This window comes from Hevea brasiliensis, chromosome 2 (assembly GCF_030052815.1).
Source record: "Hevea brasiliensis isolate MT/VB/25A 57/8 chromosome 2, ASM3005281v1, whole genome shotgun sequence".
Lineage (NCBI taxonomy): Eukaryota > Viridiplantae > Streptophyta > Magnoliopsida > Malpighiales > Euphorbiaceae > Hevea > Hevea brasiliensis.
In genome coordinates, this window is record NC_079494.1 from 113,631,646 (window position 1) to 113,649,441 (window position 17,796).

The 17,796-nt window shown below is 34.4% G+C and overlaps 2 protein-coding genes across 7 annotated transcripts; one reads left to right on the forward strand and one right to left on the reverse strand.

Moving 5' to 3' along the window:
* Positions 1–14: 14 nt before the first annotated feature.
* Positions 15–6,935, reverse strand: LOC110661735 (squamosa promoter-binding-like protein 1). 2 transcript variants are annotated; one of them, XM_058139800.1, is made up of 11 exons: positions 5,508–6,935; positions 5,009–5,190; positions 4,686–4,831; positions 4,257–4,598; positions 3,786–3,860; positions 3,590–3,697; positions 3,384–3,501; positions 3,139–3,280; positions 2,858–3,008; positions 1,094–1,717; positions 15–572 (listed from the first exon to the last, which is right to left on the reverse strand). In XM_058139800.1, the coding sequence occupies exons 1-11, from the start codon at positions 6,119–6,121 to the stop codon at positions 129–131; spliced, it is 2,946 nt and encodes a 981-aa protein (XP_057995783.1). In that variant the 5' UTR covers positions 6,122–6,935; the 3' UTR covers positions 15–128. The 2 variants fall into 2 exon arrangements, with proteins under 2 accessions (XP_057995783.1, XP_057995779.1); XM_058139796.1 differs by having other exon boundaries at positions 4,257–4,831.
* A 5,246-nt stretch (positions 6,936–12,181) lies between these two features.
* LOC110661734 (pto-interacting protein 1) lies at positions 12,182–17,170 on the forward strand. Of its 5 annotated transcripts, none has more exons than XM_021820461.2 (8): positions 12,182–12,497; positions 13,889–13,998; positions 14,252–14,502; positions 14,604–14,730; positions 15,103–15,376; positions 16,009–16,141; positions 16,255–16,341; positions 16,716–17,170. In XM_021820461.2, exons 2-8 carry the CDS (start codon positions 13,914–13,916, stop codon positions 16,845–16,847), a joined length of 1,089 nt encoding a protein of 362 aa, XP_021676153.2. In that variant the 5' UTR covers positions 12,182–12,497; positions 13,889–13,913; the 3' UTR covers positions 16,848–17,170. The 5 variants fall into 5 exon arrangements, with proteins under 5 accessions (XP_021676153.2, XP_057995798.1, XP_057995802.1 ...); XM_058139815.1 differs by having other exon boundaries at positions 12,230–13,762; positions 14,249–14,502; XM_058139819.1 differs by having other exon boundaries at positions 12,231–13,762.
* The last annotated feature ends 626 nt before the right edge of the window (positions 17,171–17,796 follow it).

Below are 17,796 nucleotides of genomic sequence, written 5' to 3' on the forward strand. Positions count from 1 at the left end.
AATACACTAAACAGTGAATAAACATATGTCAATAACTTTACTGAATCTGAAAGCACCAGTTACACAGGAAATCTCAACTTTACGGTCTATAAATGCATACCACCTATTGCATGCCATCAAGTTGGCAGTTAATAAGGACCATAGTCCAACAATTCCCACCTGAAGGGGCGGAAGACATACACAACTTCAGGACAACTCTTGAATAAAAGAGCCACACAAACACAAACTGCAGCAATTGCCACCATTGACAGCATTGCAGGCCTGTACAATAATGACCTGCCAGCTGTTCCATAATCCAGCTTTTGATGGCAAAGCTTGCAGGGCCCCTGAATGGGTCTCTTTGCTGTTTGTCCAATCTCGAAGCTGGTGGTCACTCCTTCATTTTGCTTCTGGTTAATGCTGCAGTCAGCTGGAGTCCCAGGAATGTCAAGCACCACATGTCCCAGAGGTGGTCCTTTGTTAATTTTCTTCTTTACCAAGTGGATGTACAGGTAGTGGCCCCGCAAACGAGCATAATCTTCTGGTGTGAAACCTGTGCTGTCACGAGCACTCTTCCATGCTTCAATTCCCACCTGAACCAAACAGAAGCACATCATTTACGTCCAAGGATGATTCAAGGACTATACTAGATCCAATGCCCATAATATAAACTTCTGATGCAGTTTTTTTCCAGTCTAAACATCTATATAAGAAAGATAAAGAAATTGGCTTTCCATTGGCTGTATAATGAAGACAGCCAACATCGCAAAGTTTGGATGGCTACCACCTAATGTGAAGCCCAGACCCAGCAGACCACCCAATAAACCCTAAAGACCCCTGGCCCACCAAAAATCTAGGTAGACACAAAAGCTACTGAATTTTTCTTTCCAAACGGATCCTCCACATTAACCCATGTTTTGCAAATTATACAGTCAAACATGGCTAATGAAGGTTCCCAACACTAAATACAAGCCAAAATGTAATCATAAGCACAATGGTCCAAATTGAAGGGATGCACCAAATAAAAATGTAGCAGTGAGTCTTCAGAATGCAAAAATATAACATTGATCTATCACAACATGTTCAGTTATAAATTATTTAGAAAAAGAATTACCATTCCAGGATCATCAGTTAATGCATCCAGTACATCTTCAGAACCATCTTTACCAGCTGCAATATGAAGAGGCGTCAAACCTGCAGGTCCTGTAGCATCTGGTCTAAACAAGTTGCTCTCATGGCTACCACCAATTAGTGACTTGTTTTCAGGTACTGATTTCTCGGGAACATATCTTAAAAGAAGCTCCACTAGAGACCTAGAATTCTTCCGCACAGCTCGGTGAAGAAGGCCCATTTCAGATAATGCAAGGTTTAGAGATGAGTGCTCTCCTGTACCAACAACACCTTTGAGCAGTATGTTCAAGAGTTTTTTCACTACAGCACACCATTCATGGTCCATGGAGAACTCCATTAGCCACTTGAACCTTTTTAAAGGGAAAAGGTCTGTGTAAGGATCCAAGTGGCCCAATCTAGACTTCAATTGGCCTCTGTGAAGAAGCCAACCTATTTCATGAATGAACTCCATAGCTTGATCTTGGGCAACCATTTTTCTAGTTCCACCAACATCAGCATCTGTTTCAGCAAACTCCAACACACCCTCAAGCATACGGATCTCTGAACAAACATCTTCCTCTGCAACTATGAAAGGAAAGTAGTTACTGCTGAAACCATGATCTTCAATCTGGACAGGGCAAAGATTAAACTAAGTTAATGGCACATTCAAAAAAGTATCTATAGCCTATGAAACACACATCCAGAAGGACCAGATCAGTGAACATTTGCATACCGCATGTGAAGAATAACAGAATCAAGTTTAGGATGGAGTTACTTTGAAGAAAACCCAAAATAGTCAGCACTAGAGCGTGTTAGAACAAAAATTTGAATAGGTGATTCTCTGAGTATATTTAATAAACTACACAATGGCAGGAATAAACAGGACAGCATTAGAGCAAGTTAAATTCTAATTCCCACATTTATTTAGTATATATACAAAGAGAAACAGACAGCAAACAGGAAGGACAGAAGCAGTTGCTTTCTGCACCTTTTCTTATCCTAGTTCTACAGTAGAACCACTATTGCCCGAGTTTGGCTCCCATCATCCTCTTGATAAGTGCAATGAACAAGGAATAAATAGCTTTAACCAATAAATTGCAGAATAACAGAGATTTGAAAAAATTATCCGTCTCAAGTATTGTGCAACATAGTTCAGGCCATCCAAATAAACAAGGAAATTTGGTTTGGAAGACAGTAAATGGCAGTCACTGCATATGGCTATGGTGCTGGCTCTGCTATGATGTCACATGACAAAGCAACAATTTTTTTTTTTTTTTGGATATAAATGGGGCAAATCCCTGAGACTATATTATGCAACTATGAGAATAAGACACTTCACTAATGTCATGTAAAAGCCAATTCAAATTGTTCAATAGACCAGGCGGACACCGTCACCAAAAGTGAGTACCCAACAGCTGGTTCAACTGCAGCTAGATCTAATGACAAGGCAACATATTAGTCTAGAAGAAAATGAAGTTAGTCTCACTCTCAAGCTAACCCAGGCTCATCAAACTCACAATATTACATGTAAACGACTTTTGCACTACTTATGCTTGCCAATAAAATTGCCATCCACACAATCCCACCTAAATGCACATTCAAAGATAGTTGACATCCATACATTCAATATATTACCCCAAAAGGGTGGGTCAGTCATACCAATAAAATATTAAAATTTATATATCTGAAACTAGCATATTGCCCATGCTAAATAAAAATGGACAACAAAAGAACAGGACATGTGATAAGAGGTAGTAGGCAACAGCACCTCGATGAATCCTCTTCCAGACACTGTAGGAATAGAGCAACAAAAGCTAACACATTGGAGTTCCTCATATCCTTTTAAGTTATCAACACCATCCATTAGTTCTTGAGTATCTTCCTGGAACACATACTTCCCTTCTACTGCACAGAGTAATCTGCAAAAAGAAAAGAAAAGAATATAAAAGGCTTTTGTTTAGCATATTGAAGTAATAGAAGACAAATACAATTACATATAATCCAAAATTTTACTAGAAGCTTTACATGGAAATCAAAGGCAACAGCTACCTTGTAGTAGGCCAAGACAGGTTGATTCCTTTAACCACAAATTGAGCTCTTTCAGATGCAGATATTGCAATTGGTTTGACACTTAAAATTTTACTATAGTTGTTACTTGTGAGAGATAAGGATGTATCCACAACAACCTGACCTGCAGCCCCAAATATGACCACGTTGTTACTAAGATAACTTTCATTGTTTATTCTAGCACATCAATAACCATTCAATTACATGGAAAATCAAAGGTGACAGACCATTGCAAACAAATGCTACTTGATGCTGCACCTTAATATAGACCCATCCAGTTCTCCAGAAAGCATCATCTGATACGTCCAGAAGCCTACTCAAACTGGAGCCAAGATTACAGCAAAGCTACACATTGGGCGATCAAATTGTAAGTCCACAAGTGTTGACTGGGATATTAAGAAAAAGAAATTCATAATAATGTTTGCAAGCTTACTTCCTCCCACGTAGACTCAGCCTGACGAAGATAAATGGTCAGAATGACACAACCAGGCCTAATGTAGCTCTCAATGTCAGTGGGACTATGAGACAGCCAACCCAGAATCTGAAAATTTAAGGGTTTCAGATAAGTAAATTACTCAAGATGAAGGAAATATTTAACCAATTGCAGTAATATATTCAATTTTAAGTACCTGGGCGCGCAGGACAAGAGGAAATTCATTAGGTTCTTTACCAAAAAGTTTGAAAATAATTCGATCCGTACGACTCTGGAACAGTAGAAGGGGAAGTTCACTGTTAAATTTTTCACACATAACACAAAACTGAAATGCTGCAAATGCAGAATGATGTACAATTTTATAATAACTTAAATAGTAAAGGAGGTCAACAATATGCATTTAGAATAACCACTAAACCTGTCCACTTTCAGAAAACAAAAGATGACCACTCTGAAAGAGACTTTCATAGTCTCAATCCAATGATATAAATGCCTTCTTGTCAAAAAGAGATCTAAATTGGGGATAATCTAGCTACTCTTGAATATATCATCATCCCAATGTGAATGTTTTAGTGGGGACTTATGAGTTTTTTACAAAGAAATGCTTCCCAGCATACCTATTCAGTTGAAAATGGTAAATGATACCAAGTATACAATAAAAATATACCTGAGTGTCTCCACTAGAACTAGAAGGTGACTGGGCAGATACTGAATCTGAATTTCCACTTGTCTGTGGTGGACTTGATTGATGTGAATCTTGTTGTACCCATGAAGGGAAATCAAGGGAGCTAGTCCCGATGTTTGTAGCAACTGGCGATCTCTCTATATCTTCAGCACCATCATCTGAGTCAACATATATGTCATTCAAATCAAAATTGTTCATCTTGACCTGCCCTGCAGTGCTGTCTCGAACTTCTGAATATGCTGGATAGTTGCTCGGAATGCTAGGTTTCACAGAAGAAGAGGTTTGCATATTTGCACCATTAGCGCCATGTGCACGTCCAACTTGCTGCAGCATCCCAGAACCAGGTACTGTCAAATTTTCTTTTATAGGCCTTGGAATAACTTCAACATTTGAGAGCAAAGTTGAGAGTACCTCCGAATTTGCATCATTGAGCAAGTCCCGAGGTTCCTGCAAAAGCCCAGATATGTTTCTTCCTCCATGTTCAATAGCATGGCTTGCAAGGCTCCTCAACAAATGAGATAAAAGATCCTGGTCTGTCACCTGGTCTGACCTATTAGCTACAATTTGTGAAAGGCAGCATTACTCTGTCAGATATATGTCTATCATACAAAGAAGATACTACTATGCTCGCATGTTTGCCAGTATCAATTCAGCAAATCAAGGAAATATCTGAATATATTCATGCACGGAATTAAAACGTATAATTTTATTGGAAAAAGCATGGAATTACTTACAATGCATGTTAGTAAGTATCCTCAGGAGACTTATCAATAGATAACTACTAGTCTGGTCATCATTCAATGAATTTCCATTACCAGCAGCTTCAGGATTTGTTTTCCTCCTCCTTTTATTATGGCCAGCCAAACGTCTGCGGCAACTTCTCTTCCCTTCATCAAACTCTTGAAGGACATGAAACCTACCAAAGATTTTACCAAAATATGTAAAAGAAATAATTTTTAGGAGCATCTACAATAGTAGGAGCAACCATAAGCCTCAGTAATAATTTCAGAAAGCCCTACAATTATTATGGAGCCACAGCCTGGAACAAAATTTTAATATGAAAAAACTTATTCAGTTATATCTTAGACCCCAATATGGCATCACAACCATATTCCATAGCATCATTAGAGCGTCGATGATCATAATAAGTGAATGTATTCTGATGGTAGCAAGTAACCAAAATATAAATGAGTAATCAATATAATTCAAAGCAACCAGTAAATGAACACATACCTACTACACTGCTGACAAAAACGCTGCATAACATTTCCTACAAGGGCCTTACTGGCCTTGGAATGCATTTCGCACACCTTATGTCGTCTATGATAATCCTTGGCATTGCTCAGATCAGCACCACAGTCCTCCACTTGACAAACTGCGCGGCTCATGCTACCCCCAGCCAATTTGGTCCTCTTTCCACTGTTTCCCTCCCAACTTCTCATCTCCTTTTCGCTAATTGGATAACCCTGGCCACCAAGCTTCAAACTAAGGCTACCCACTTCTTCACCATCCAAATTATCATCTTCAATAACAATAACCCTTCTCCTTTTCTCTAATTCCCTCTTTCCTTTCTCAATTACAAGATTCACTTCATCAGAGCAGGAGGATGAACTATTCGACGAATTCCCATTCACTGGAATACCTGTTGCAACAGGGAAAAATTGCCTACCCATGCCCCCAGATGGTACAGGATTCAAAGGGCTAGCAATGAAAAGATCACCATCCCATTTCCAATCATTCAAATCCCACTCTAAACTCCTCTTCCCCACTGCCCGCATTTCTGTGGCACCCGTGCCATAGAAATGATGAGCTTGAGCTTCACTTTCAACTCCAAATCTGGCCTCCATGGATCAAGCCAAGATACCCAAAAGATCCAAATTCACAAACTGAACCGACCGTGATATAAAATCCCAGAAAAGAAAACCCACTCCCCTTAAAAGATCAGAGCTTTAATTAAACCCCAGAAAAAAGCAGTAACTGAAAAATTCACCTAATCAGCTTCACTTCTTCCCCAAAAGTCCAAAAACAGTACACCCACACACCCATGGTTCCAATTAAGAGCAACCCACATGCCAGTATTCCTTAAATCACCTATATACTTCCTCCAAAATCCAGTGTACAAACCCCAAAAGCATTACGCCCAAACTCAAGCAGTCAACTCCAGCCAGCTAAATTAACAACGAACAAGAATAAAATTAAATAAGAAAACAGAATATTTACTTGCCCGGTAACTAATTAAATTAGAATCCAGCTGAACAGAAGCAGATTGGTTGTCCTGCCGGAAAGTACACGGCAACGAAGACAAGTGGGAGAAATGTTCAGACGGTGGCGATGACGAGGATGATGATGTGAAGGAGTTTTGTTTAAAGGAAAATGAGGCGTGGTATGGTACACAATATAATAATAATAATAATAATGTTAAGTCATCAACGATCTTTACTCTTTAGTAGCATTTACCTTATAAGAGGTGTGAGAGATAGAAAGAAGAAGAGTAGTACAGTGCACCCAACACAAAAATGGTGGGTCCGCTTTGCACACCGCGTGTCTCTCGCACTCACGATAAGAAGAAAGATGCTTCGCTTTTCTTTTCTTTTTAATTTTTTCTTCTCCCATCTCCCTCTTGGTAGTGTTCTGGAATTGCGTACTACTCTCTCTCTCTCTCTCTCTCTCTCTCTCTTCTCTTAGGGAGGTGGCTATCCGGTGCTTCGCCTGCTTTCATGGGGCCTTGCTATTTAATATTCTCTACTGGCATTGTCGCAGAGGGAGTGGATTGCCTGCAACTGAGCTTACCATAACTAGTGAGTAAACCGATAATCTTTTGTCTCTTTTCTAAATAAAAATTGAATTAATTACGAGAGTTTCGGTTCTGATCAATCAAAATCAAACCAAAATCAACTACTCAAATTGCTATTTTCAGTTGATTCAAATGGCGATTTTAGAGAGCGGCACATTGATCAATTTGTTTTTAAACCGAAACGGTTAGAAATAAAAATTAAAAACCAAAATTGGCCAAAACTGAATTGATCCAGTCTAATTTTATTTCACTTCCTCTTCTCTTCAGCACTTGAATCGTTGGTTCCAGTCCATAATTGGTACGACCGGACCGCGTCCAGGCCTAGCCCACGGCTATAAATTTCCCAGATGGGTCTGGTGCACCAAACAAAAGGAAAAGGTCGATTCAGTGCACCCGCGCTCATAAGAAAACAAAATGGTTGATCCTAATCAATCACCTCAATTTTAGTGACTTTGACCCCGTCATTTGTCATGACATGAGTCAAACCCAACAATGTCACGGCATATAAAAAATTTCCTCCTTTTTTCAGCCCGTTGTATGCGAATGATACTCTAATCTTGAACGTTGGATTGAAATTAGGTTACAACATCGATCCTTAATTATCAGAGACAAGCAGTAAAGTAAGTCGGCTTCTTATTCCGACTGCGCGCTAACTGCTACGTATTTTGGATCTAAGACGGCACTGAGCTGTGGGTTTGGTACTTGTTTCGTCATTTCATTTGCCAGGTAAGTGTGTTCTCTGGGGTTAACAAAAGTCCAGTTTTTAACCATCTGTCCCGACCTTATTCAATTCTTTTAAAATCATTCTGTCCCAGAGAAGTTTAACATAGTTCGTTTTGTGTTGGATTTCTTGCTCCAGAGTATCTCTCATTTTTGGTTGACGTGATTTCTTCAAAATCTGATCATTGCGGTAGAAATTGGAATATTATGAATTTTGATAGATTATTATTATTTTCCTCTCCTTTTTGTGCTGTTAATGATGTATATTGGGTTTTGTTTGTATGGCCATGGGTCATGGGTAGTTAGTGGGAAAATGAGCCCACGAATCCAACCAATTTGGTGGAAATCTTTCAGCAATTCTCTCCAACCTGTCTATTAGTGCATCTATAGCCAACCGCATGACATGAACCCACACTTCCAACCAACGCATATATTCTCCACCACTCTTCTCTTCGTTCAAGTTTTAACCATTATTCTGTAAAATTTCATCGCTCCTGAAGAAAACAAACAACAAACTTAATAGAAAAATAAAGAAAATATTATTTTATGGGTTTAGATTTTAAACAATATTATTTCCTATAAACATGTAAGGCATGTGTAATTGCAATCATAACATTGCACATTAATCAATCTAGACTTTATAGCCATGGAATTATTAGCACATATTAGGACAAAACTCAGGCATATGACTGGTTGATTTCTGTTGGCCTCACCTGCCGCGGCGAAGCTTCATATTGCACGTTCCAAAGAAAGCTGTCAATCATATTATGCACAAACATTTAACATAAACAGAGGATTATGACAGCTACAGTAACTTGCATTATAATTATTGCCGATGAGATTAGTCCCTTGTACGGTCCATGACTGTGACATTTTTAGTTCTTCATTTACTTTTCTCCATCCCATTACATGCGATGACGTGGTCAGGCTGGCGGGCTTATTCTTCCTTCCTTAGGCCTCGACCAGGACCAGCGCAGCTTCCAGGCATTTTTCAAGAAAAATACAAACCCAATTTTATTATTAAATATATTATTAATAAAATTTTAATTTTTTAAAAAATGAAAAATTTTCATTTTAAAAATTAAGAATCCAAACGCCACTCAAATAAAGGATAAAATTACATAATTAATGCATTATGAAATGAAAAATTTAAACACTATTTGATTTATTTTATAAAAAAAAGAATTTTCAAATTTAAATGTTATGGTCCCCCAAATAAAATTTGGATGGTAAATTGTACAGTTCCTCAAATTCACAACAATAAATAGAATCTGCTTAGTATAATTGTTTGAGTTTTTATTATAAAAATATATATTATTTTAAATACATTAATTAAACATTATTAAAAATTATTTTCTATTAAAGTTTCATTCATTTAAAAAAAATAATTTGAATATAAAAAATAGTTCCATAAAAATTATTTTTTAAGAAAATTTTTTCTATAAAAATATTTTTACTATACATTTATATCATGTATATATAATATATCATGCATGTATAAGTATATTCATATTTTAATAAAATTATTAAAATTTAAAAAATAATTTAATTTTTCTTTTAATAAAAAAATATTTTTTATTAATTATTTTTTGAGTGCTTTAAAAATAAAAAAATAAAAAAAATGTTTTTTGAAAAAACAACATTTAAAATATTAAAAGAAATAAATTTCGGCCAAAATAATGAACATGGTCTTACTCGCATAGTAAAATATTGAAATTCATATAATTAAACAACTCAAGCGAGTCTGAAAAAAAATATATATATATGGGGATTATGAGGTTTTTGCCTCTCAGTGATTGGACCCCGCCACATGTGGAGTGGATTAAGTTTAAGATTGTGAAAATGGACCCTAATAGTGCGATGGCTGGGAGTCTTTTTTAGAAATGCTAAAGACAAATGGTTAGGTGGCTTTGATTGCAATATCGACTCTTGTGATGTAGCAGTCAGCGACTGCTGACCGCTGAGTTTTGGGGGTGTTCAAAGAAAAGGAGGCTTGAAATTGCTTGAGATCTCAACTTCAATTCAATGTTAGTTGAGTTAGATAATCAGGCAGCTTATCAGGCTTTTTCTGAGCTTCTATGATTAGAGATTGAAGGGTTGAGATCAAGCATATGTTTCATAAAGCTAGCTCTTATGTTATTTGGGTGGCTCATTTTGCTTATTAACTTTCTCGTGGTTTATCTCATTTGGGTCATTTATCAAGCGGTAAGGTTAAGTGTTTGATTCAAATCGAATTAATCATCAAAATCGAATTTATAAATATTAAAAGTTAAATCCAACTAAAATGTTAGAAAAAAATCAAATTGAATTGGAATCTAATTTTATTTAATTTAGTTTGAACCCATCGATTTAAATTTTAATAGGCTTTTTTACTTTAACATTATTTTTATTTTATTTCATGATTTTTAGTCTGATTTTAACATAATTTTTACCTATTTTCTTGGTTTAGTTTTATCAAAATTTTTTTCTCAAAACCAAATTGAAGTAAAAAAACTGAAAATACTAAAAACTAAAACTGAACTAAATATTGTATAAATTAAATTGAATTATTAAATTAAATTGATTTAATTAATTTATTTAGTTCGAACTAAATAGTTTTTCTTACTCTTTTAGGACTTATTTAAAATTGATATTAAAATTATTGATAAAAAAAATCACCTTGAAAAATAATTTATAATTAAATTTAATAAATTATAATCATTAAATATTAAAATAATAAAATATTAATTTTTAAATTATTTTTTAATAATACTTTTATTTTAAAAAAATAATTTTAAACCCCTACACGTAATACTAAATAGATACTTACTCTTATCAATTTTTTGCCTTCTCATTATTTATCCTCCCATTACCCTTTGAAGAGAACCTTTTTTAGCTGGATAGAATGGGTATTGTACTGTTCTGTTTGCTCGGAGACAATTTCCAGCTAGTCTGCTCCCCTTTCCCTTAAAAAAATAAAAAATAAAAATCACCCGAGAGGAGGAGAAGCCAATCAGAAGCTCACCTGAACTGACCTGTGCTGCCAAATTGGTTCAAAGGTCGACGGTCTTGTCCATTCTTTGACCCTTTAGCCCAACGACAACCAATCACGCAAGTGCCACGAAACTCCATTGGCTTGGACCCATGCGATAAAAATTCGCGAAAATATACCATGTTTGGTTGATTTACATTAGGGATGCAAAATTTATACTTATAATTCATTTGGAATTGAAATCTTATATTTAATATGATATAAATTAAAACATCAAATTAAATTAAATTTTATATAATTCATATTTAATATAATTTAAAATTAAACTTTATTTGCCATTTTTTAAAAAATATTATTAATAAAAATTGTTTAACTTTTTAAATATTGTATTGAATAAAATTCATTCTTATTATATTACTTAAATTAAATCATTTTAAAATTTTTATAATTTAATTAGTTTTTTTAAAAAATACTTATTTTAATTATATAAAAATTCTATTTAATTTTAAATATTACTTGTAAATAAAGTAAAGGGAGGAAAAAAAAAAGAGAGAGGAGGGAAAAAAAAAGGTAAGAAGAATAAACATATTGAAAATATTATTAAAAAAAAAATTCAATCCTTGAATTTATCAAAATATTCAATCAACGATCAAATCAATAAAAAAAAATCATTTTTTGATTCCCTAAACTTTCAACATAAACCACTAATTTTGATACAAAATTAATTCAAATCAAACCTTTGATAAGGCTTGGATAGAAGGTGAGTGATCATAAAGCGTGGTAACTTGATGATTTTGTTTCATTTTGATTTTACTGTTTATATTAGTATAATAATTAAATATTATATTTACTTAGTATAATGAAAATATATAATAAATTATTTAATAATTTATCTTATTAAATATTATTTTAAAATTAGTGATAAATCTCTTTCTATAAAATTAAGTTAAATTGAATATATTAAGTAATGATCTTATATATCAGACTTAAAAATTATATAATTTTTTTTTATTTTTATTTGACTGTTTATATTAGTATAATAATTAAATATTATATTTACTTAGTATAATGAAAGTAGACAATAAATTATTCAATAATTTATCATATTAAATGTTATTTTAAATTTAATGATAAATCTCTTGTTATAAAATTAGATTAAATTAAATACATCAAAGGATGATTTTACATATCAGATTTAAGAAACTATGTTTAACTCTTATTATTTTTTTTTTAAAAAAAAAGGACAGATGATGAGTGAATGAAAAGAAAACACGAATATTTTAATTTAAAATTATTATCATGTTAAATTTGTAACATTCATTTAAAATTTTATTTTTTTGATAAATATAATTTTAATTATAAATATTAAATTATTAAAAGTAAATTTTCGCATGAAATTCATTTCAATCAGCATAGTGTAAATCTGAAACGGCCGAGTCAAGCCTGGCTGGCGCAACCTACTAATAATAAAGAAGGATTTAAGAGAAAAAGGATTAACTCCTTAATTCTCTGTATTTTTAACTCAAATCAAAGCCAAAACCACTTTCGCTTTAAGTCAAGATAGTCTCCCGTCTGTCTAAAGTACGCCCGGGCCGATCACTCACCACGCCTTATCCTGCGCACCGGCTTTCAACGTTTCAGATCCCTCAAACTATGGCCAAGCTCACGCTCCCTCTCTGGACTCATTGAAGATAGTATCCAGTTCTTGTCTTTAACATTTCTCTGCAAAATTTTCTATGTACGGATTGATCCCTTGGGTTCTTTAATCATCAGTTGTCTTTTTAATTTTTGGGTTTTATTGATTAGCATGCAAGTAATCAATTTGATAACAGTACTTTTTAGTTCCTTAATTTGTACTTTTTGTGCCTATTTAAGCTGCTAATTAAGTTGAGAATTATGGATTATTTTGAAATCTATTTTTTATTTAATTTTCCATATCAGTAAATGTAACCTTACCTTACTCTGTGGCATTGGTTCGATCTGGATATTGGATGGCTGCACTGCAGTCATTGGGTACTAATAACTTTCATGATATTTGAACCCTTACTGTGGAATTCTGTTACTTGCAATTGCTGCATAGCTATGAAACATCTTATTGATAGTATTGTTATTTGCATATGTGATGGATATTCTCTAGTGTCTTTTGTTGTAAGCTCAATCACTCTTTTAATGCTGGAAAAGAGGATTTTGTTTTTGGTGTCCCCATGCTATTATTCTCTTGTAAAATAAAGAAGTCTTCTAAAGAGACTGAGGTCAAGTAGAAATGCTAGATACTGATGCCCCAACTTATAGAAACTAAAAATTTGTAGGTTCTGATAATTTGGCTATTTGCGTTCTTTGTGTATATTGTCCCATTGAGGATTTCTACCTTCAAATCCTACTTGATTCCTTGAGAGAGCCAAAAATGGTCCGGGAGCTCTTAGTTGGTTATCTGCACTCCCTTTAATAGATTTGGTTCTAATTGCTTGCTGTGTGAAGCATTCAAGCATATTGGAACCGTTATGTAATTGTTTCTTTTCATTTAGCAATCTGGATTAGTAACTTTATGGACAAGTGATGGCAACACTATAGCAATTATTGTATTACCCAGTAGATACATATTAAGCTTGTGCCTGGTGTTTAAAGTGTAGGTAAAATTGTGGTGGGGCACCATAAAACCAACTTTGCCCTGTTACCATTTGCGTGATGGGTAAAATTTCCTTCTCCAAAGCTAAGCTTATTAGCATGAGAACTAAATTATATTACAATTCAAAATCTGCAGTATGAATAGCAAACACTTCCTATCTTACCTTTCGGGCCAACTCTTCTTCAATAAGGTGTTATCTTTGCTAGCATCTGTGGATGGTTGCATTGTTTAACATGTGTGTTAATTTGATGATAATATCATTTACTGAGTGCAAGATTAAACATGATTGAAATATTTTTTGGACGGAAATAATCCATAAGGCTGGCTGCAACTAGATTGTGATGAAGGCTTTGTTAAGTTGAGTTCAGTCTATATAGGTCGAATACTGATAAGCATCTCATTGTAACTCTTTTCTCTTCAATTTTTCTTTTCTTTTCCCCTTGAGTTTCGTGTATCAATATTTACAGGATCTTATTTTGGTGTGGTTTAACTGATATTTTTAGAGGGGCATTCTGAAAAGCTTGAAACATGAGCTGCTTTAGCTGTTGTGAAGAAGATGACATGCATAAAGCCGCTGACAGTGGAGGTCCATACCCTGTTAAAAATTCAGCAGGTATCTTCTACTGAAACTGGACAGATTTCATACCGACTGATATATTTTAGATGGTAATTCTGATTTAATTTGCTGGACGACCATTAACCAATTTTTATGGTGTTAAGATTATGAAGCTTAAATTCATAAATTCACATTTATGATTGATTTAAATGTCTTCAGTGGCAATTATGATATTTTGCTTGATATTTTTGTTTCTATATTTTTGTTATTGATTCTGTTGGTGTACTTTGAATTTGATTTTACCTAGCAGGAACAATTGGAGGTTACCATGCTTCAGAAACAGCACCTAAGGGTGCTCAGGCTGTTAAAATCCAGCCTATTGAGGTACCTTCTATTTCAGTGGATGAACTAAAGGAAGTTACGGATAACTTTGGGACAAATTCTCTGATTGGAGAGGGCTCATATGGAAGAGTATATTACGGGGTGCTTAAAAGTGGGCAGGCTGCAGCAATAAAAAAATTAGATGCAAGCAAACAGCCTGACGATGAGTTCTTGGCCCAGGTATGGTTCAAAACTAAAATTGTTATATCTATCAATTAATTTTTATTTGTACTACCATGTTTACATGTCTTCTTCTTTTTTTTTTCCCCCTGAATTTACAGGTTTCAATGGTGTCAAGGCTTAGACATGAAAATTTTGTACAATTGCTTGGGTATTGTGTTGATGGAGTTTCCCGTGTATTGGCATATGAATTTGCATCTAATGGATCTCTTCATGATATTCTTCATGGTATTTCTGATATTGCATTATTGTTTCAATTACACTGTGAAAGTTCAATTATATGTTTAGTTGCATCAGACATGTACTGGTTGCAAATCCTTGCAACAATAGTCTTAATAAAAAAGGGAAATCCAGTTTAATCTTTCAGCCTGTTGCTTTTATGAAATTTTGAGATATGCCAAAACACTGATATGGATAAACATGTGCATGGTTTAATCTGGGAGAAGTTGGCTATGGCGTATGGGACAGATAGGGTTCAGCAATGCTTGTATGAAATTACAATGCTCTATACTTATTTATTTATTTAGGTCCGTGTCATTAAAATTTAGTTCATATTACAATGTGTGCTTAATATTCAATTATCAATTCCTGTTATTACAGGAAGGAAAGGTGTTAAAGGAGCACAACCTGGCCCTGTCCTTTCATGGCAGCAACGGGTGAAAATTGCCGTTGGGGCTGCAAAAGGACTTGAATACTTGCATGAAAAGGCTGATCCTCATATCATTCATCGAGATATTAAGTCCAGTAATGTTCTGATTTTTGATGATGATGTTGCAAAGATTGCAGATTTTGATTTGTCAAATCAAGCTCCTGATATGGCAGCACGTCTTCATTCCACTCGTGTTCTAGGAACATTTGGTTATCATGCTCCTGAGTAAGTTATTGTTGGACTTCACTCTTTCTGATGTCGAACAAGCAATGAGAAATGAAAACGAATGTGGCATAAGAACCAATTGTCTGACGCTGTATTTATTATCATTTTAATGAACAACAATTAGATGTCAAAGAGTCTATAAGAAAACTTGTGTAGGCACAATAACAATTATCAAATAGAAAAGCCTAACCCTGCCAAGAAAATAAGTTTCCCAAATATCCTATATAAATAATTCAAAATTCTTTTAAAAATAATGCACTAAAATCTTTGATTGGTGGTCAATTAGTCATGTGTCTGTTAAGTTCATATGAAATCTATGTTTCAGCACACCAAATACCTTTGCGGCTGTTGTAGGCTCTGCAGTTATATGAAGTTAAGGGACTTGTCTACTTTTGGATCAATTATTTGACTCTTCCATTATATGATTTAGGCTTGTGTTACCATTTGGATCCTAAAACGGAGTTATGCTCTATTTGATTCCTGAAATTTCTTTTGGAGAAGGAAAGTAACTTGGTTATCTCACCTCAATCAAACTAAGCAATAAGCATGAGTGTAATCACTAGGATATTCTCAGTTTCAAATTCTTGATGTGAGAGTGCTTGCCTTGAACATTTGTCTATTTGCTTTGGCAGATATGCAATGACTGGACAGCTGAACGCAAAAAGTGATGTATACAGTTTTGGTGTTGTCCTGCTTGAGCTTTTGACTGGGCGAAAACCTGTTGACCATACGTTACCTCGTGGACAGCAGAGTCTAGTGACATGGGTACTACTCATTTTCTATCTTCACATATCTAGTTTTATTTTCAGCTTTTGAAATGTTGGAAGTGTTTCTTTCCTCGGATTCCCGACTGATAATTAAGTTTTGGAATGTGTTAGGCTACACCAAAACTCAGTGAAGACAAAGTAAGGCAGTGTGTTGATACAAGACTTCAAGGAGATTACCCACCCAAGGCAGTTGCAAAGGTTTGACCTAGCTCTTTCAAAATATTTTTGATCATTTGAAGAAATGTTTTATTTATTTATTTTAAATCAGCACATCTGGGAAACTAGTGCAACTTTTTGATTAACTACATTAGTGCATAACTGATAATTTGATTGGGTGATGACAAATGGTTGATTTATCAAGTTCTTGAAACTAGTGCAACTTTCTGCAGCTGTTCCATGGACTGTTGCATGAGAATTCACTTTATTTGCCTAAAAGTAGTTTAGAATTACAAGCAAGCCATGTGTTTGCCATATGATTTATAAGGGCCCTACTAAGTGGAAATCTAAACAGCAAGGTAGAAAAATTTTGTGAATTGAATATGACAGTTTAACCCTCTTCATCTTCATTGCAGATGGCTGCTGTTGCTGCCTTGTGTGTGCAATATGAAGCAGACTTCCGGCCAAACATGAGCATTGTAGTTAAAGCTCTCCAGCCCCTCTTAAATGCCCGGCCAGGACCTGCTGGTGAAACACCAAGCATGTGATTCTCTCTCTAAATCCGTGTGCACAGTCAAGCGTGCATCCATGCAAGTATGCGAGACAAAAAAGGGCTGTTACAGAAAATGTTAGTAAAATATTTGGACAGCTTACTTACGTCCATTATTGCTATATGTATTTCATTTGTTCATAATGTATGAGGCTGTTTTTCGAGTCATATTTTGCTGCTGCCCCCTTAAATTTTCCTTTTAAGTTGTTAATCCTTATTAGACGAATGGCTTGTGTCTATCATCTCTTGTAGATGTGAAAGATGATGATTTCCCCATCTTCCCTGTTAAGGTTATAAAGTGATTGAATTGAATTTTTATTACTATTTGTTTAATAAACTTAAAATGCTTATGACATTGGATAGATTCTATCTTATTGCGTTCAGTTGTGAAAATAGGAGATTGCTTCTTTTGATGAGAAAAAACTGGAAATTGACAGCAGGGTAGACATAAAAGATAGAAAATTTCAATACTTCTTGATGATTTCGGCAGTCAATGCAAGTAAATGGTAGAACGTGAGGATGTAAATGGGTCGATTTGCCCGAGTTCTGTTTAAAAAATACTTGGAATTGATTCAGTTTTGATTGAATGAGTTTAGCTTGAGCTTCAGTAGTTTGACAATGTGAGTTCGAGTACCTTAGTACTTGACGTGGAGAGAGCTTATTTAAAATTATATTTTTTATTTCTAGATATTAATATATAATTGAAAAGAATAGTAATAAATTTTTGTTTCAGTTTAATTAAACTTGAGATTTTAAAATTTTGATTATAATTATTGAATTGAATTTGAATATTTTAAACATCTAATGAAGTCAATTCGAGTATTAAAACTTTAAGCTTAACTGAATTTAATTTTGAAAATGAGTGGAACTCGAACTTAACATTATATTAATTCAGGTGAACTCTTCTTATAAAGAGAAATAGAATGCTAATAATTTCATAGTTAATG